Source organism: Onychomys torridus, chromosome 22 (assembly GCF_903995425.1).
Source record: "Onychomys torridus chromosome 22, mOncTor1.1, whole genome shotgun sequence".
In the NCBI taxonomy this organism is placed as follows: Eukaryota; Metazoa; Chordata; class Mammalia; order Rodentia; family Cricetidae; genus Onychomys; species Onychomys torridus.
Genome location: NC_050464.1, coordinates 18,707,705 through 18,725,411, shown reverse-complemented (window position 1 = coordinate 18,725,411; position 17,707 = coordinate 18,707,705). Strand labels below are relative to the sequence as shown.

General features: G+C 50.6%; 1 protein-coding gene across 3 annotated transcripts in view; it reads right to left on the bottom strand.

Moving 5' to 3' along the window:
- Positions 1-5,402: 5,402 nt before the first annotated feature.
- Positions 5,403-17,707, bottom strand: part of Eln (elastin) — a 43,649-nt gene continuing 31,344 nt past the window's right edge. For all 3 annotated transcript variants that reach the window (XM_036172495.1, XM_036172497.1, XM_036172496.1), the window contains 14 exons: positions 17,582-17,671; positions 15,810-15,878; positions 14,288-14,416; positions 14,141-14,200; positions 12,971-13,102; positions 11,771-11,809; positions 9,833-9,937; positions 9,585-9,743; positions 8,380-8,418; positions 8,163-8,213; positions 7,521-7,565; positions 7,067-7,096; positions 6,410-6,460; positions 5,403-5,520 (listed from right to left, as the gene is read on the bottom strand). In XM_036172495.1, coding sequence (XP_036028388.1) covers positions 5,477-5,520; positions 6,410-6,460; positions 7,067-7,096; positions 7,521-7,565; positions 8,163-8,213; positions 8,380-8,418; positions 9,585-9,743; positions 9,833-9,937; positions 11,771-11,809; positions 12,971-13,102; positions 14,141-14,200; positions 14,288-14,416; positions 15,810-15,878; positions 17,582-17,671 — 1,043 coding nt within the window. In that variant the 3' untranslated portion in view covers positions 5,403-5,476. The remainder of the gene's footprint in view (positions 5,521-6,409; positions 6,461-7,066; positions 7,097-7,520; positions 7,566-8,162; positions 8,214-8,379; positions 8,419-9,584; positions 9,744-9,832; positions 9,938-11,770; positions 11,810-12,970; positions 13,103-14,140; positions 14,201-14,287; positions 14,417-15,809; positions 15,879-17,581; positions 17,672-17,707) is intronic.

Here is a 17,707-nt window from a genome sequence, read left to right as displayed (position 1 = left end):
CTGATTCTCTTTCCTTTGAATCTTGTCAGCTGTAAGAAATGGCAAGACAACACCTCCATCTCACTCTCCCCTTTTCCTCACATTTCTTGCCAAACCCGAGGCTAATGCAGAGGATGACACCCACCTGCCTCTTTCCCGTTGTAATTCTTCCCTTATATGGGTGAGTTCTGTCTGGGAAAACAGCCGAGACTCAGTCTCGTGTCTCATCTCCCACAGCAATGGCCACACTATGGATGCCTACCACCCCATCCCATATGCGCTTCCGCCGGAGACTGCCATGTATCCTGTCGTTCATCAGCTGTTCTGAGGGCATGCCTGTGTTAATCTGCGCTATCATCTGGAGAGGGACCTCAGCTAGCCATGTTTTCAGTTTTGAATGAGTTTATTAAGTACATAGGAAGCCAAAGTAAAAGAATAAATACCAAGTAACAGATAAACAGCAAAACAATCCGAGTACTCAAAACACCCAGCAGGAATCAACTCAGAAAGCCATGGGGGGGGGGCAGTTAGCTGGAGTTGCCAGTAAAGGGAGTCCTGGGCAGAGCAGAGCACCCTCTGGGTACCACGACACTTCCAAGGGAAAGAACAAATAACAGCTAGAGAGAAAAATCATCACACCCCGAGTCACATCATCCAGCAGGGACCATCAGGTGAAGTCGAAGCAGTGAACGGGAGCGAATCTCCACTGACCCTTCATCCCACAGCTGGGCTTCCCACGGCTGAGCGTCCAGCTTCTCTCTCCCAATGCAGGGACTTTGATATTATGGGGTGAGCACTAGGGACCCCTGTTGGAAACGGGTCTCCTTCCAGCTGTTCTCAAGCACAGGATACTTTTACCCTTGGCTGGTTTTGCTGTTCTCGTCCCTTCCTGTCACAGAATTGGTGGGGAGGGTGTGTGGTGTCTTGGAGGATACTCGACATAAACATGCTTGGGCATCAAGTTGGGGAGCAGGCCCCACTTTCAGAACCAGTTCATCGTTGAACTCAAATAACACACGGTGATTTACTGATGTCATATACATTACCACATGGCAGACCCGGTCACCAAGGAGGCATCTCAGCCATATCATATAGAGGAAGATGTACCCTTGGAGCCCTTCTAAAAATATTACACTTTTAGACAAATCAGTCTTATCACCCATTTCAGGGTGCAGGCAACTGTTGCAAGGAGGTGCACCCCCATACAGGGAAAGCTACTGTGATTGCCCCCATGGATGCTTTACTGTCTGTTGGCTTAGTTACCTGTCCTGTCCCCACCCATAACAGGGACCATATAGGACCATACAGCCATCACATCTTTGGTCCTGTAGGCCTGTCCCTGTTGGGGTGATAATTGTGTTGCATGTTTTCTTCTTGATAGACCTGCACAAATATCCTTTTCCTCTTGTGTGGGAGGCCAGCTCCCACCTTTTAAAAAGTTCTTGTGAGGAGGAGAGAGGAATAAGAAACTTGTATATAGAAAGATAGAAGAGAGGGGTTGGGGATTTAGCTCAGTGGTAGAGCGCTTGCCTAACAAGCGCAAGGCCCTGGGTTCGGTCCTCAGCTCTGGCAAAAAAAAAAAAAAAAAAAAAAAAAAAAAAAAAAAAAAAAGATAGAAGAGAGGAGACAGACAGAAACACAGGGCAGCTTCGGGAGTACCTGGGTCAATATCCAATGGCCCCTTCTGTTTATTCAAAAGTACTTTTTATAACAATGCCAAGGGGCAGGGCAAAAGACTTCCCCCTTGCTAGATCAAAGCGCACCGCACAGCCAAGTGTAGTAGACCCTTCCAAACACTTGGTAACCATGTCTGTGGTCAAATCATCCCCTCATGCAGTCCTGTTGGGTAAAGTAAGCTCAGATTCTCTGACCCTGAGTAATTTGGGCCTCCACATTCCTGAGCCAGGGCGCTGTTAACAGACTAAAGAAATGATTCCACCCGAGTCTGGCTTGAACTAGAAGACCCACAGGGGTCACTTATAGAAACATAGATACTCCGGCAGCTGTACCACTGATTAGCCAACCCTGACCTGGGTGACAGCTCATGAAAGCCACGTGACTGGAACTCCTAGATGGCCCGCAGGTGCTCCGTCACAGTTTCCTCTCCTAGAAAAACAGCCAGTATCTTCATGAGATCAGCTCTGCCTGCTTGCAGGCGTCCGTCACTATGGAGCCTATGAACCCTCACCTGACATTCCAGCAGCTCTTCCCAGAACATGTATCCAATTCTGCCCTAATTACCAAGACCTTGGGGGCTCTGGAAGTGGTAGGGTGTACAGGCTGAGAGGAGTTAATTGACAGGGGCTCCGTCTATGTGGTGATGTGGAAGCCATCATTCATTTTTGGGTGAAGACGTCCCAGTATGGCTGCTTTGGGATCCCCCACTACTCCTGTCGATAACCTGTCGATGCTCTGTAAGTAAGCCCTATCAACTCATGGGTTCCCCAGGGTAAATCTGGGTGAAACTGCACTTTGGTTTGTCATTGGGATTTTGTGAGGAGGGAGTAGATGTTTAAAGCTCCTGCAGAGGGAAGGAATTCTCTCCACACTCCCTCCTTCTCCTAGGAGGGAATGTTTCAAATTAGAGGAAATAGCCAAAGGCTAGGTCACGTCTGTGAGACTTCTGATGGAGATGTTAGCACTGGCTTTGAAACCAGGAATGGTCACACATGACTATAATCCCTGGAGTAGGCACAATAGAATTGTGAGCTTGAGGCCAGCTTGGGTTATGGAAGGAGACCTTGTCCCAAATCAACAAACAAAGAACTGACCTTGAGTATGCAAGTCCTGGGCTCACGCTAAACACAACAACTTGGCAGTTAATCATTAAGATACATGGTATTAATTTTCTTTCTTTCTTTCTTTCTTTCTTTCTTTCTTTCTTTCTCTCTCTCTCTCTCTTTTCTTCTTTCTTTCTCTCTTTTTTTGTCTCTTTCTTTCTCTCTTTCTTTCTTTGACACAGGGTTTCTCTGGCTGTCCTGGAACTTGCTTTGTAGACCACGCTGTCATCAAATTCACAGAGATCCGCCTGCCTCTGCCTCCCGAGTGCCGGGATTACAGGTGTGCGCCACCACCGCCCGGCTTGGTATTAATTTTCTTGTCACACTTATTTGTGCAGCATACATTTAGTAACACACATATGTGGAGGTCAGAGGACAACTTGTGAGAGTTAGTCCCCTCCCTCCACCATATGGGTTCAGGGATCTGAGCTAGCATTGTCAGGCTTGACAGTAAGCTTCTTAAGCTGACGAGCCACTTTGCTGGCCCCAATGTGGTATTTAAAGGCATGAGCTGGTCTGGGGATGTAGCTCAGTGGTGGAGCATTGCCTAGTATGTATGATGTTCAAGGTTTAACCCCTAGGTCCATGAAAAAAGCTAGCAAACAAGCCATGAGAAACGAAGGCAGGGAACCCTAGGCCTCTAGGCTGGGGCTTGCCAGTCTGGGGGCAAAGGATGGTAAGCCAGCAGACGATTTTGTTTTCTCCAGGTTGAAGTAATGGAAGGATGCATGGATGGAGGGATCTCCTTTGCCACTTTCCTGGAAAAGCTGGCTCACCTTCACTGCAGCCCTCTTATAGGTATCCATGAAGCTCAATGGGCCTTCTGAGAATTCTGAAGTTAGCTATCCCCCGATTCCCCCAACCCAGTGTTGGGGATGAGTCTCCACCTCCGAGTCCCAGTCCCAGCCCCTCACTGGAGAACTACAAGCAGACACTCTGACACTGAGCCAAGTCTAGGGCCCCTCACTGGGGGAGTCTAGGGAGGGGCTCTACCACTGAGCCACACCCCAGCCCCTCACTGGGGGATTCTAGGCAGGTGCTCACCTGCTTAGCTATATCCCCAGGTGACAACAGCTGAATTGGGTCAACAGCCTCCTCAATATATCCTGGGCAGTGGATGTTCTTCACATTAGAGCCAATTTACCATTGGGCCAGATGTTGAAAGCAGGTGATAAAACACAAAGGTGGAGGAGGAGATGGCTCATTTGACAGAATACTTGCTCTGCCATCGTGATGGTCTTGGTCCGTTCCCTGGAATCCGTGTACAGAGCAAAAAAGCAGGGCTTGGTGGTGAGTGCTTACAATTTGAACTCTTGGGATGTGGGTGGGGGTCAAACACAGGCAGAACCCTGAGATCTCTGCCCAACCAGGCTAGTCTGCTTGGTGAGTCCCAGGCTAAGGAGAGACTATGCCTCAAATGACAAGTAGACAGCCCCTGGCGGGTAACACTCAGGGTCATCCTCTGGCTTCTACGCACCCCTGTGTGTGCTTGCACACGCACCAACACATACACACGAAGAAAACCAAAGAAACCCAAGGCAATTTCCTTTAAAAAGGTTTTCATTTATTAGTCTTTTCTAAAGCAGTTAATTCTCTTTTCTTATTTTGTTTTTGTTGTTTTTAAAAAAATGTGTGTTTTATCCAGAGTTATATCAAAGCGATTAAAATGAATTTTCTCCCGAGGATACAGCTCCTCAGATTAGAAAATATTTTTTCCCTAATTAACCATAAAAATAAGACCCAAAGAGCACACCAACAATCAAACATCATCCCCAAATATCCAGGACAAAAAATAAAATATTTATTGATCTATCACAGCGAAACACAAAGAGGTGGGGTGGTGGGACATGCTCTGTAATAGAGAGGCTCCAGGAAGAGATGGGGGATACAGTACTGCATGTGGGGAGGATAGTCCTGCCCCAGCCCGCCCAACCCCTTGCACCCCAGGCCAGCATTTGGGGTGTGTGGCAGGGGTGGAAAAACAGGGTACAGGATGCCATGACAGGTGAACCAGGTTGATAGTGGGTGTGCCCAGCCAGCTAGTGGTACTAGGCAGTTGGGATGGACGGATGGACGGATTGATTGAATGGGTGGGCGGGTGGATTCCACAAGAACAAGGGGGCTATTCCCAGTATGGGGAGCCTTCTGACTCCAAGGTGTCCCAGATGTGGGAAATAGCTACTGGCAGAGGGAGACAGGGCCAAGGGATCCAAAGAGAGAGGGATTATATTATCAAATCCAGCGTCAAGGCTCTCGGCACTTGGGTACCAATGGGATGCAGCCAGGGATGGCTCCTGGTGGGCAGGGGGAGGTGGGACTGCCCAACAAATGTGTGCACCATCTTAATAGAGGGGTTTAGGGAAGGGAGGGTCCCCTGGGATACCCTTCCCTCCTCCCTCCCCCCACGAAAAAGAAGCACCAACATGAAGCACCAATTTCCCTTGGAGATGGAGACTGTGTGTGGGGGAGCTCCTGGGTGGGAAGAGATGGGGCACCTGCCCTGGCCTCTGATGTAGGGGGCAAATTTCTGGTTAGGGGGTACGTGGCCGCTGCTGTCTGATTTCCTTGTCCTGTGGGTTTCCAAGGCCACTGGCCTGTTGTCCCCTCCCAGGTGGGGTCTGGGGGATGGAGTAGGGGGTGGTCATAGAAGGTTTACATTCTCCACCAAGCAGTAGCACCAACGTTGATGAGGTCGCGAGTCAGGGGTCTCCAGAAGATCACTTCCTCTTCCGGCCACAAGATTTCCCGAAGCAGCCCCCACCTGGGTTGGAAGGAGGCATAGCATGCCCTGTTTCTGTCTGCTTTCATTCCAGGTTTAGAGAATCTAAAAGGAGCTGCCTTTCCTTCCTTCTTTCTTTCCTTTCTTCCTTTGCTCCTTCCTTCTTTCCTTCCTTTCTTCCTCCCTGTACCCCTCATTCTTTGAGACACTGTCTCATGTAGCTCAAGCTGGCCATGAATTCAGTATATAACTGAGGATGACTGTGAACTCCTGATCCTCATGTCTCGACCTCTCTGAGTCCTTAGATTACAGGCATTCACTGCCTTGCTTGGTTTTATGACGTGCTGGGGATGAAACCTAGCTCATGCTAGGCAAGCATTCTAATCAACAGAACTATGTCCTCAACCGACTCTTCTCTCTCTCTCTCTCTCTCTCTCTCTCTCTCTCTCTCTCTCTCTCTCTCTCATTCTCTCTGTATGGGGATGGGGTTGTTGAGATTGTGTCCTTATGGAGTCCACACTGGCCTCTAACTCACAATCCTCCTGCCTCAGCCTCCTGAGTGCTGGGAAGCCCTGTTCAGTAAACCTGGAGATAGATAACCTGTAGTAGGCAGGTACCACAGGCTGGTGGTGTAAAGCCTAAATGCAGTTTCTGCTGGATGTGGCCTGATAGTGCCACCTGGCGGCACCAAGGAGATGGCCCATCCTGAAAGTCCTCACTGTTGCTTTTAGGTCCTAGGCTCCTCTGTGCAGGTGAGGGTGGGCAACAGCTAAGGGATATGGGCAAGAAAGTCCAGTCACACTGAAGGTGACTTGCTCCCAGATCTGATTATCTGCATTGGAGGTGCCTGTCCCCTAGCCCAGGCTGGTAGACCGAGACCTTGACCTCTGACTTTGCCTCTTCCTTCCCTAGGGACAGAGTCTCCACTTACCTTGGTATCCCAGGGCTCCAAGGGCTCCTCCATAGGGTTTCGGGGGTTTTCCTGTGGGGAGTTGGTAGCAGAGGATGAAATGGGGTGGATTCTGGGCTCCTCTACCTCTCTCAGCATCCTCACCTTGTACTAGCTCTGCCTTGTTTTTGTAGGCTCCCAAGACCTCCCTGCCAGTCAGTGCACCCACCTCTGGTCCAGCCACACCCTTCTCCCCAGAGCCAAGCTCTATAGTACTAGGGATGGAACTTAGGCCCAGTGTATACTCTAGGCAGGTGCTCTACTGCTGAGCCCACCCCAGCCCCTCACTGGGGGATTCTAGGCAGGTGCTCTACCACTGAGCCACACCCCAGCCCCTCACTGGGGGATTCTAGGCAGGTGCTCTACCACTGAGCCACAGCCCAGCCCCTCATTGGGGGATTCTAGGCAAGTGCTCTACTATTGAGTTACATCATCAGCCCTTTAAAAAGAATTCATGAAAAACTTTGAGACAGAGTTTTGCTACATTGATCAAGTTTTCTGGAACTCTCTGTAGTGCAGGCTAGTCTTCAATTTTGATCCTTCTGCTTCACTCCCCTCTGCACTCCCCCCCACGCCCGGGCTAAGATTCCTTCCACCAACACGGCTAGTGCATGAGACATCTTTTTCCTGCACACTCACCACCAACTCCCAGGCCCCCAGCACCACCACCTGTGAAGTAAGAGGAAGAGCTGTCAGTGTGGGCACACCTCTGGGAGCCCACCATGCCCTCCCTGATGGGAGCAGGACACGTGATCTAAGAAGGGTCAAGTCCTGGATTTGGGTAGCAGGAGCCTTTGGCTCCATCTCTGTTCACTGTGTGACCTTGGAACGGTGTTTAGTGGTCTTTGAGCCTCAGGTTACCTAAGGAGAAGTATGGTGAGGAAGCTTGACTCACAGGGACCCCAAGAGACATGAAAGATGCTTTAGAAAAGCTGGTGCCGTGTCCCCTGTCCTTAGGTTAGATTGGGGTCTGGCCTCCATTTGGGGTCTACCATAGACTCTAGTTCAACTCTTCTGAGCAAATAGAGCAGAGGAGAGGAAAGGGCCTGGCAGTGGCCAGAACAGGGCCACAGGGCAAGACACTTGGGCATACCTGGGTAAATAGGAGACAGTCCAAAGCCAGGTCTCGCTGCCACTCCTGCAGGAGAAATTTGGGGTTGGCGATGAACAGTGACAGGCCATGTTCTGGCCTTGTCACCTAGCCTTGATGTCTGGGACCAGTTCCTTCCCATTGTCTTCCCCTACTGAAGCAACATTCTTTGTTGCGTGCATGCGTGCGTGCATGCGTGCATGCGTGCATGCGTGTGTGTGTGTGCGTGTGTGTGTGTGTGTTTGCTCTCCACCTTTCATTTTGAGGCAGGGTCTTTCACTAAACCTTTTGTTCACCAATTTGGCAAAACTAGCTGGGCTAGCAAGCCCCCGTGATCCCCCAGTCACCATCTCCCCAGCCTGCAAATTTTACATGCATGCTGGGGGATTGAACTCATGTCTCCATGCTTGCTTGGTGAGTGTTTCACTAACTGAGCCATCTTTCCAGCCTGGAGGTCACTTTCTTAGTTAGACCTGTCTCTGTCTCATATGCCTTCTGCCTTAGCTGTCGGCCCTAGTTGTCTCCTGTCCTAGACTGACTTGTCCATCTCCAGCCTCGGGTCCTCATGTGAATTCAGCGTCCAGAACCCTGTTGTTTGTCCCTAGAGCCAGGCAGAGCCAAGAACAACACCAGAGCGGGCCGTACCTCCACCTGGGAATGGCCTGGCTCCAAGGACACCTCCAAGGCCAGCAGCACCTGAGGAGAGGACAGGGGGGTGTCAGGATGAGACGCAAGGAAGGGGTGGTGGTGGCGATGACATTGTAAACAAGACCTTTGGGGGTACCATGAGCTGGGCAGGTGTGGGTGGTGGTGATGCGGGTAAAAGCCTGTGTTGGGGAGGGAGAGTATGGAGGAAACTCACCATATTTGGCCGCTTTAGCAGCTGCAGCTGGGGACACACCTAAAGGAAACAGACGCAGGAGGACTCAGGAAAGTCACCTCTCTCCACCACTCAGGCCCCCTTAGCTGATCCGTTCATCAGCATCTGCCCGACCTGTCTTCCCACATCCCACCATTCCATCAGCCCTCCTCCTTCTCACATCCATCATTCTAATAGCCTGTGTGTGTGCATGTGCGTGTGTGATGCTAGAGAGGGAATCCAGCATCTCATGCATGCTATGCAAGTATTCTATCATTGAGCAATGCTTCAAGCAGCTTACTAATAGGGGATTCAAGCCAAGTACTCTACCATGGAGCCACACTCCCCGTCCCAGTGGAGGATTCTAGGCAGGTGCTCTACCACTGAGCCACATCCCAACCCCTCACTGGGGGATTCTAGGCAGGAGTTCTACCACTGAGCCACACCCTCAGCCCCTCACTGGGGAATTCTAGGCAGGTGCTCTACCACTGAACCACACCCTAGCCCCTCACTGGGGGATTCTAGTTAGGTGCTCTACCCCTGAGCCACACCCCAGCCCCTCACTGGGGGATTCTAGGCAGGTGCTCTACCACTGAGCCACACCCCAGCCCCTCACTGGCAGATTTTAGACAAATGCACTACCATTAAGCTATTTCTCCAGATCTCCAGTAGTTTATATTAAGCTGCTGTTATACATCCAGTCTTGGGGAGCATAGCATACAGGCTAGTTTAGGTTTAGGTAGGGGGACACATAACAGAGAGAGAGAGAGAGAGAGAGAGAGAGAGAGAGAGAGAGAGAGAGAGAGAGATCCACCATAGTAGCAGAGACTTTAAGGAAGTAATTCCTCTCCAGTTCTCCAGTTTTGACTTTTCTTGTCTGAGAAATGGGTCCCACCAGCATTATGCTAATAAGCCCTCACCTGTAATAGTTGATGGGTTGAAAGAGAGAGGAGAAGATGGGTTTTGGTACCTCTGTGTCAACAGGCAGTCCCTGGCTCCTGCCTGCTTAAGCTTTCTACCCCTTTGCTTCTGATAGGGTCTAGGGTCTCCTAGGCTGACCTTGAACTCACTGTGCAGCCTAGGTTAGCCTCCAAGTCATGATCCTCCAGCCTTAGCCTCCCTAGTGCTGGGGTGGCAGGTGTCTGTCGTCACACTTGGCCTTAGTATATCTTTCTCTCTCTCCTATACCTCACTCACTCATTCTTTACCTCCAAGGCCTGCAGCACCGGGGATTGCTCCACCAGCTCCCAGGCCACCGGCTCCCAGTCCGCCAGCCCCCAGTCCACCGGCCCCCAGTCCACCGGCTCCACCATATTGGGCAGCCTTTGCAGCAGCCTTAGCAGCAGCAGCAGCAGCAGGCGAAGCTCCTGGGGACACAGAGGGACTCAGGAGGGACTCCTTGGGTGTCTCAGTCTCTATCCCCAGCCAGCCCATTGCTGGGATAACAAAAACATACCTGCTACACCACCTGGAACACCAGCCCCACCAAGACCCCCAGGCCCTCCAAGGCCACCAATGCCTCCAAGACCTCCAGCACCTCCAAGGCCACCAGCTCCTGCTCCTGTGGAAAGAGGACTGAGGGTCAGTGCCTATATTTTTGTTGATTCATTTGAGACCAGGTTATTTATAGCTCAGGTTGGCTTTCAGTGTGGCTGAGGATGGCTCTGAACTCCTGATTTTCTTGCTTCCACCTCCCAAGTGCTGAGATTTATAGGCATGTGCTATGATGCCTAGAACTTTTTTTCTTTTGGTTTTTCGAGACAGGGTTTCTCTGTATAGCTCTGGCTGTCTTGGAATTCACTCTGTAGACCAGGCTGGCCACAAACTCTCAGAGATCCACCTGCCTCTGCCACCTGAGTGCTGGGATTAAAGGTGTGTGCCACCACCACCACTTGGCTCCTTCTATCTTTTCAAAAAATATCTCCTAATAAGATAGGGCCTCATTAAGTTGCAGAGACTGGCCTTGAACTCATGATCTACCTGTCCCACCTCAGCCTCCAGACTGCTGGGATGACAGGCCTGTGCCAACATGCCTGCCTTCAGTTACCTATGTCTGAAAGATGTGTTCATGCACTAGGGCTATAAGGCAAGAGAGGCCTCTGGGATTCTAGGGAAGCCCTCTACCACTGAGTTACACCTCTAGGCCCTCACTGGAGGAATCTAGGCAAGCGCTTTCTCCTACAGAGCCACACCTTCAGCTGGGGGAGTCTAGGCAGGTGCTCTATCTCTGGGCCATACAGTCATCTCTCGTTTTTATTGGTTTTCTGGGACAGAAACCATTTAGCCCATGCTACCTTTGACCTTGACATTCTCCTGCCTCAGCCTTCAAAATGCTGGCCTCGCAGGTGTGATCCGCCATGCACAGCAGTCACACCAAGTTTGTGGATGAGAAAGTGGAGGCCAAAGAGGGGTTTTGAACATGCACAAAAAATGCTGTGTTCAATGTCCGAAGGGCAGGAGATGACCCAGTGGCTGCTCTCCCAGAGAGTCCTTGGTGTGTTTCCCTGGCAATGTCTGTTGACAAAGGCCAAGGGCAGCCAGCAAGGAATTTGAGAGAAAGCTGTGGGTGACCAGGGACTGTGTGTGTGTGTGTGTGTGTGTGTGTGTGTGTGTGTGTGTGTGTGTGTGTGTGTATGTGTGTGTAGCTGAGGGATTTTCCGAGGTGGAAACTGGCCCACAAGCAGATGAACTATAGCCAGAGCCACACCCCCCCCTTGCCTGGCTCTTTAGGAGGCCGGGAATGTGGGGGTCACAGACAGTGTAGGTCTGGCCAGAGCGCCAAGTGGCAAGGCAGACGGGTCTGCCACGTCTTCCAGGCTGGCGGGTGCTGGGCGAAGTCCTGCTGACAGGAAAGGAGGAGGAGGAGGAGGAGGAGGAGGAGGAGGAGGAGGAGGAGGAGGAGGAGGAGGAGGAGGAGGAGGAGGAGGCGGCCTGGGGATGCCGGCACAAGGAAAATTCACAACTCCACAGGCCAAAGGGTGGAGCGGAGCCTGAAGCTGCCCAGCCTTGTGGGGCTGGCATCAGTAAGACTCCTCTCCACCCCCTGAACCAAGAAAACTGTCAGCATCAGAGTGAGGCTTGGAGACAGGACAGTTGTGAGCCAGATAGGGTTTCCTATATAGCCTAGGTTGACCTTGGACTCTGCATGTCTTCCCCAATGGTGACTTCCTGCCTCTGCTTTTCAAGAGCTGAGATTATAGGTGTGGACCACCATGCTGGGCACGGCAGGTGGTTTTGACTGACACAGGGGTCCACAGGCAGATGTTAGGTCTGTGATTGTCATTCAGATGCCCCCTACGTAGCCTTTCTCTGTGCTGAGCAGCTCAGCCCCACACTTCAAGGCTGAGGTGGGGGGTGGGGGTGACCAAGGCAGCAGGTGGTGGGCCGCACTCACCATATTTAGCAGCTTTTGATGCAGCCAGGGATCCAGGCACTGTGGGGGGAAAAAAAAAAAAGGGAAAGAGAGGTCTGCTGCTGAGCTCTGTACCTGGGAGTTCTGCTGCCTCTTCCAGGAAGCCTACCCTGACTTACTTCTCCTACTTAGATCATGTAATCATGGTTTTGTTTTTTGTTTGTTTAAGCCCTGAAACTCCATGGCACTCTAGTCAGGTGGTCCTACTTGTAGATAGATACAAGGCTCTAGTATTTAATCTTGACATTGTTCATCTAGGACTCCTGGAGGGCTTGTATCTCTTTCCTTCATCTCTCTCTTACTGTCTTCTTTATGCCCAGCATAGCATGCCTGAGGCTGGGCACGGAGTGAGGCTCAGTGACCACATGATGAAGAACTGGGGTTCCTAGAGGAGTGGTTCTCAACCTTTCCAATGCTGCGACTCTCGAATACAGTCCCTCATGTTGTGGTGACCCCTCAACCATAAAATTATTCTGTTGCTACTTCATAATTGAAATTTTGCTACTGTTATGAACCATAACAAAGGGGTTGCGACCCACAGGTTGAGAACCACTGTCCTAGGGCATTTTGGAAGGCTGTCTGGGCTGGCCTGGAGGAAGAGACTTCTACCTTTATTTCTGTGGGTGTTAGGGGGCTTCTGATCAGTCTGCAGACTTTGTACGCCTCCCTCTAAAATCTTACATCCTGGAGTTGTTTGGCTGGTCCCTTCCTCACTGATTCCCCCAGTCGCTCCATCCACCTCCGCTTGTTACTAGAAATGAAACCCAGGGCCTCACCCATGCTAGGCAGGGTGTTCTTCCCCTGAGCCACCTGGTCAGCCTCTTATTGAGGAACTCTAGACAGATGTTCTGCCACTGAGCTACAGTACTAGACTCTGTTTTTTAAAATTAATTAGTTCATTAATTTATTCATTAATTTATTTATTTTAAGATAGCACTTCACAAAGTTATACAGGCTCTCTATAGAGCAGGCTGCCCTCGGGCTTGTAAGCCTCACGCCTCAGCCTCCTGAGTATCTCAGATGACAGGCCCGCACTACCCACCTGGGACCCATTTGCTTTTGCCTGCTCAGGAAAATCTAATGGATGCTTTGTAGGGACATAGGGATGGAGTCCTGGGATGAAGCAGACCCTCTTTCTCTGAGCTCAAGGGCACTTTACCCAGTTATTAGAATTCTCCTTACCTGCTCCAGCCCCAAATCCAGGGACACCAGCTCCAGCTCCAAATCCAGGGACACCAGCCCCAGCTCCAAATCCAGGGACACCAGCACCAGCCCCAAACCCAGGGACACCTGCCCCAAGCCCGGCAGCAGCCCCTGCAGAGAAGAAGTAAGTGGTTGTAGCTAGTAGGGCCTGTGCCATGGTAGAGGTGTCCTGCCTCAAGAGCTGAGTCAGGCCCCAAAGGAAGGGGTCCCCAAGGGAGCAGGAGCCTCCTACCCAGCTAGCTTTGTCCTTATCTGCTGACTCACCCCAGAGCCCATGTTTATTATTATTATTATTATTATTATTATTATTATTATTATTATTTTGAGACAGGGTCTCACTAAATAGCGTTGGCTAGTCTGGAACTATAGACCAGGATGGCATTGAACTCATAGAGATCTACCTGTGGCTGCCTCCTGAGTGCTGGTATTAGAGGCATGCACCACCATTCCCAGCTTTTTTTTTTTTTTTTTTAAGATTTTTTATTTATTTATCATGTATATAGCATATATGACTACAGGCCAGAAGAGGGCACCAGATCTCATTACAGATGGTTGTGAGCCACCATGTGGTGGCTGGGAATTGAACTTAGGACCTCTGGAAGAACAGTCAGTGCTCCTAACCTCTGAGCCATCTTTCCAGCCCCATTCCCAGCTTTTGAAGGAATCTATTTAATTCCTCTCATGTAGCCCAGGTTGGACTTGAACTGAAGGTGCTCTTGAATTTCTGGTCCTCTTGCCTCTATCTCACAAGTGCTGGGATGGGAGATTACAGGCATGCACCACCATGCCTGGTGTATGCGATGCTGGGTATGGAAGCCAGCCAGGGCTTTGTGCATTCTAGGCGGGTGCTCCACCAACGAAACCACACCCTCATCCAAATCTCTGAAATTCTCCTAGTGACCTTCCGTGTGCCCTCATGCCATTGACTCCCACACTTTGATACATAAGCTAAAGGAAACCCAGAAGTCACTCAGCTATCTTGAGAACCAAGACTTGAAGTCAGGTCTCCCTCTTGCTGGGTCTGTGTTTCCAAGCCCTCTGATAGGTGCCATGGGGACCTAAAGACAGCAAGGATGTATCTGAGAGGTTGTTTCCTGTGGCTGTGTGTCCTGGCTACGTGGTTAGGGACAGGAGAGGGAGTGAACTCACTGTACTGGGCTTTGGCGGCTGCCTTAGCAGCAGATTTGGCGGCAGCCGGCGTCCCTGCTCCTGAAGAGAGAGGAAGGACATTGAACATGGTGCCCATGGAGGCTCCAGGGAACCCCCAGATCCACTCACTCATCCACTATAGCTCACCAATACCACCAGGTCCAATGCCGATGCCGGGACCAGCTCCGATACCAGTAACACCACCAGGGCCAACTCCACCAGGAACCCCACCGACACCAACTCCACCAGGAACCCCACCAACGCCAGGGCCCAAACCTATAAAAGAAGGAGTAGCTTCTATAATCATGAAGCTTATCTATAATCAAGGCCCAAACAAAGAGGGCAGGAGCTGATGAAAAGAACCCACAGCTATGAGTTAGGAGCTGTGGGTTCTCTTCCTAGCCCTGGCAAAGACTAGCTGTGTGATCTTGGGGCAGATACTATCCCTTGCTGGGCTTCTTTTTGCTCCCATGTAATAAAAGTCAGAAGTAAATTTAGTAGCTTGTAACCTTTTGAAGGACAGGGACACCTTTGGAGGCTTGCTTAAGAATGATGAAGGACAAGCAGTTTATTTTGGTTGTTTGTTTTATTTTTTGCTTTTTCAGTACTGGAGAGTGAATGGGAGGCTTTGCACATGCTAGCCAAGTGTTCTACCACTGAGCCACACCCCAGCCCCTCACTGGGGGATTCTAGGCAGGTGCTCTACCACTGAGCCACACCCCAGCCCCTCACTGGGGGATTCTAGGCAGGTGCTCTACTAATAATGGTGGTGAAAAGGTCCCCTAATTTTTTTTTAATCATCATTATATTATTTACTTTGAGACAGGGTCTCACTAGATTTCTCAGGCTGGCCTCGAACTTTCAATTCCTTTGCCTCAGCTCTCAGAGTCACTGGTATTACAAGCCAGTGCCACCAGTCCTGGCTCCCAAATTCATTAAGGCCAGGTGTCACCAACCCCCCAGCACATGACTGTATCCCAGCTGAGCTCCTACAAGTAGAGCATCCACCATTAATTATGCCGAGGAATTGTATTCATCTTGGGGCTATTGGAGTGGACTTGACCTCTACCAAGAGAAAGCAAGAGGCATGTAGCCCCTCAAGGGGATACGGTTGGACTCCAGCTTGCTTGAGATTCAGAAGAGGACCAGCCCTAGTTGGACTTGGGGAACCAGGCGCTTTTTTGTTTTGTTTTGTTTTCTGAGACAGGATTTCTCCGTGTAGCTTTGCACCTTTCCTGGAACTCCCTTTGGAGACCAGGCTGGCCTCAAACTCACAGAGATCCACCTGCCTCTGCCTCCTGAGTGCTGGGATTAAAGGCATGTGCCACTACCGTCCCCAGGCGCTTTTAGAAGTAGGCTGAGGCAAGGTCATGGATGGGTTGGCAGACCTACACTGCTAAAAGGGAGCGGGCAAGCTAAAAGCTATGAGAAAAGACCATACTCAGGGCTTGGGGTGTGGCTCAGTTGGTAGAGTGCTCACCTAGCATGCTGAAAGCCCTGGGTTCCAGCCTCCAGCACTGTGCAAACAAAATTTTGGGGGCACATGCCTGGAATCCCAGCATATGAGCAGGAGGAACAGGAGTTTAAGGTCACTCTTAGCTCCTCAGCAGGAGATGTGAGAAGGCTAAGGTCTGAGGTCGAAGGTCAGGTACAGGTGGGAACAACTTACCATACTGGCCCGCTTTGGCGGCTGCCTTGGCGGCAGCGGCAGCAGCTGCAGCCGCAGGGGTACCTGCTCCTATTTGGATAAAGGGAACATAAGATGATACCCAATATCCCCTCCTCATTTTTACCCATCCCTTCCAGAGTCCACCCATGGGTATCCATCTCTGGGTACCACGGCCTTGCACTGGAGACAGGGAAGGGTGCTGAGGTGGGTGGCCTGGGCTTTAGGCATAGGGCTGCTGACGCCCCCTGCAGGGCATCTGGACATGTCCCTGTTTCAGCGAAGAGCTGAGAGGTGATTCTGAGCCTATGGGATTCTAGCCCTGTTTGGGATGCTCTTAAGTAAAAAATTCCTAGTAGCACCTGTACCCCAAGAAATTGTAGGAAATGACCCCTTCCTCATCTTTTATTTATTTATTTTTAAACACATGCGCATACACACATTTACAAGCGTTTTGTTGGGGATTTAACTAAGGAGGCATTGAGTATACAGATCTGTTTTGGAGCATTTGATTTTTAACAGCTTTCTTTCTATAAAAGAGTACAAGAATCACACTATCCATACAAGTCCTCCTTACTCTCTCTCTCTCTCCTCTCTTTCTCTCTGTCTCTCTTTCTTCTTCTTCTTCTTCTTCTTCTTCTTCTTCTTCTTCTTCTTCTTCTTCTTCTTCTTTTTGGTGGTTTTTCAAGATAGGCTTTCCCCATTTAACAGCCCTAGCTGCTCTGGAACTTGATCGGTTTGCCTCTGCCTCCCAAGTGCTGGGATTAAAAGCATGCACCGCCACACCTGGCTATCCTTGTCTTCTTTCTAATCCCACTTTGTACTTTGAGGCAGGGTCTCTCGCTGAACCCAGAGCCTGCTGTTTTAGCTGTTGTAGCTAGCCAGCTTGACCTAGGGAGTCCCTGTCTCTCTCTTCCACATGCTAAGATTACAGGCAGGCTGCCACGTCCACTGACTTTTATGTGGTTTCTGGGGACTCAACCTCTGGTCCTTACACTTACTGCCATGCAGATGCTTATGTCCCTACACCATCTCCCAAGCATCTTTTCTCTTTCCTTTTAAGATCCATGCCTATTTATTTGTGTGTGTGTGCATGCTCAGATGCGACCCAGCACACATTTGGGTGTTGGAAGGCAACTTGTGGGAGTCATTTCTCTCATTCCAACATGTGGGGGTTTCAGGATTTCAACTCAGGTTGTCAGGCTTGGCTGCAAGTGCCTCTACCCACTGAGTGCCCCCCCCCCCTTCTTTGGGAATGAACCCAGGCTCTTCTGCACGCTCAGCAAACACTCTTACCTACTCAGCCACACTCCCAGCCCTAAGCTCCTTTCTGAAAAAAATACAGAAGGGCCGTTTTCTCCTGGGTGTGGGGGGAGGGATACAGAAGTGAAATCTCCCAATAGGAAAACAACTAAAAAGGGTGTCCTTGAGTGCCAAGGTCTTCGAATCATCTCCCTTTGATCTCTCATTGGTGTACAGGAAAGGACCTAAATTCACCTGAGTGAACTAGAAATGCCTAGAATAAAAGGCAGATCACTCCACTCTGGGTGACACAGGGATCTCCCACAGAGCTGGCTGAGTCTCCCCCAGCACAGAGAGGCTTGACAGAGATCAGTAACCAGGTCCCTACAGAGTGCTCCTCCCCACTCAACTACTGGGGAAACAGTCCCCTCTTCCCCACGCATCTCTGGGGTCAGTTTTCCTATCTATAAAATGCCAAGCCCCAATCCCATAAGACAATACAAGCCCATCTCAGGATGGGTAACACAGCTTACCTGGCACTCCCCCAGTGCCTGGTACACCTGGTATTGCTCCTGCTCCTGCACCTGGCACCAGGCCTCCCAGGGCTCCGGCTCCACCAGCACCTGGAGGAGAGAAGAATAAACACCAGTGTTCACCTC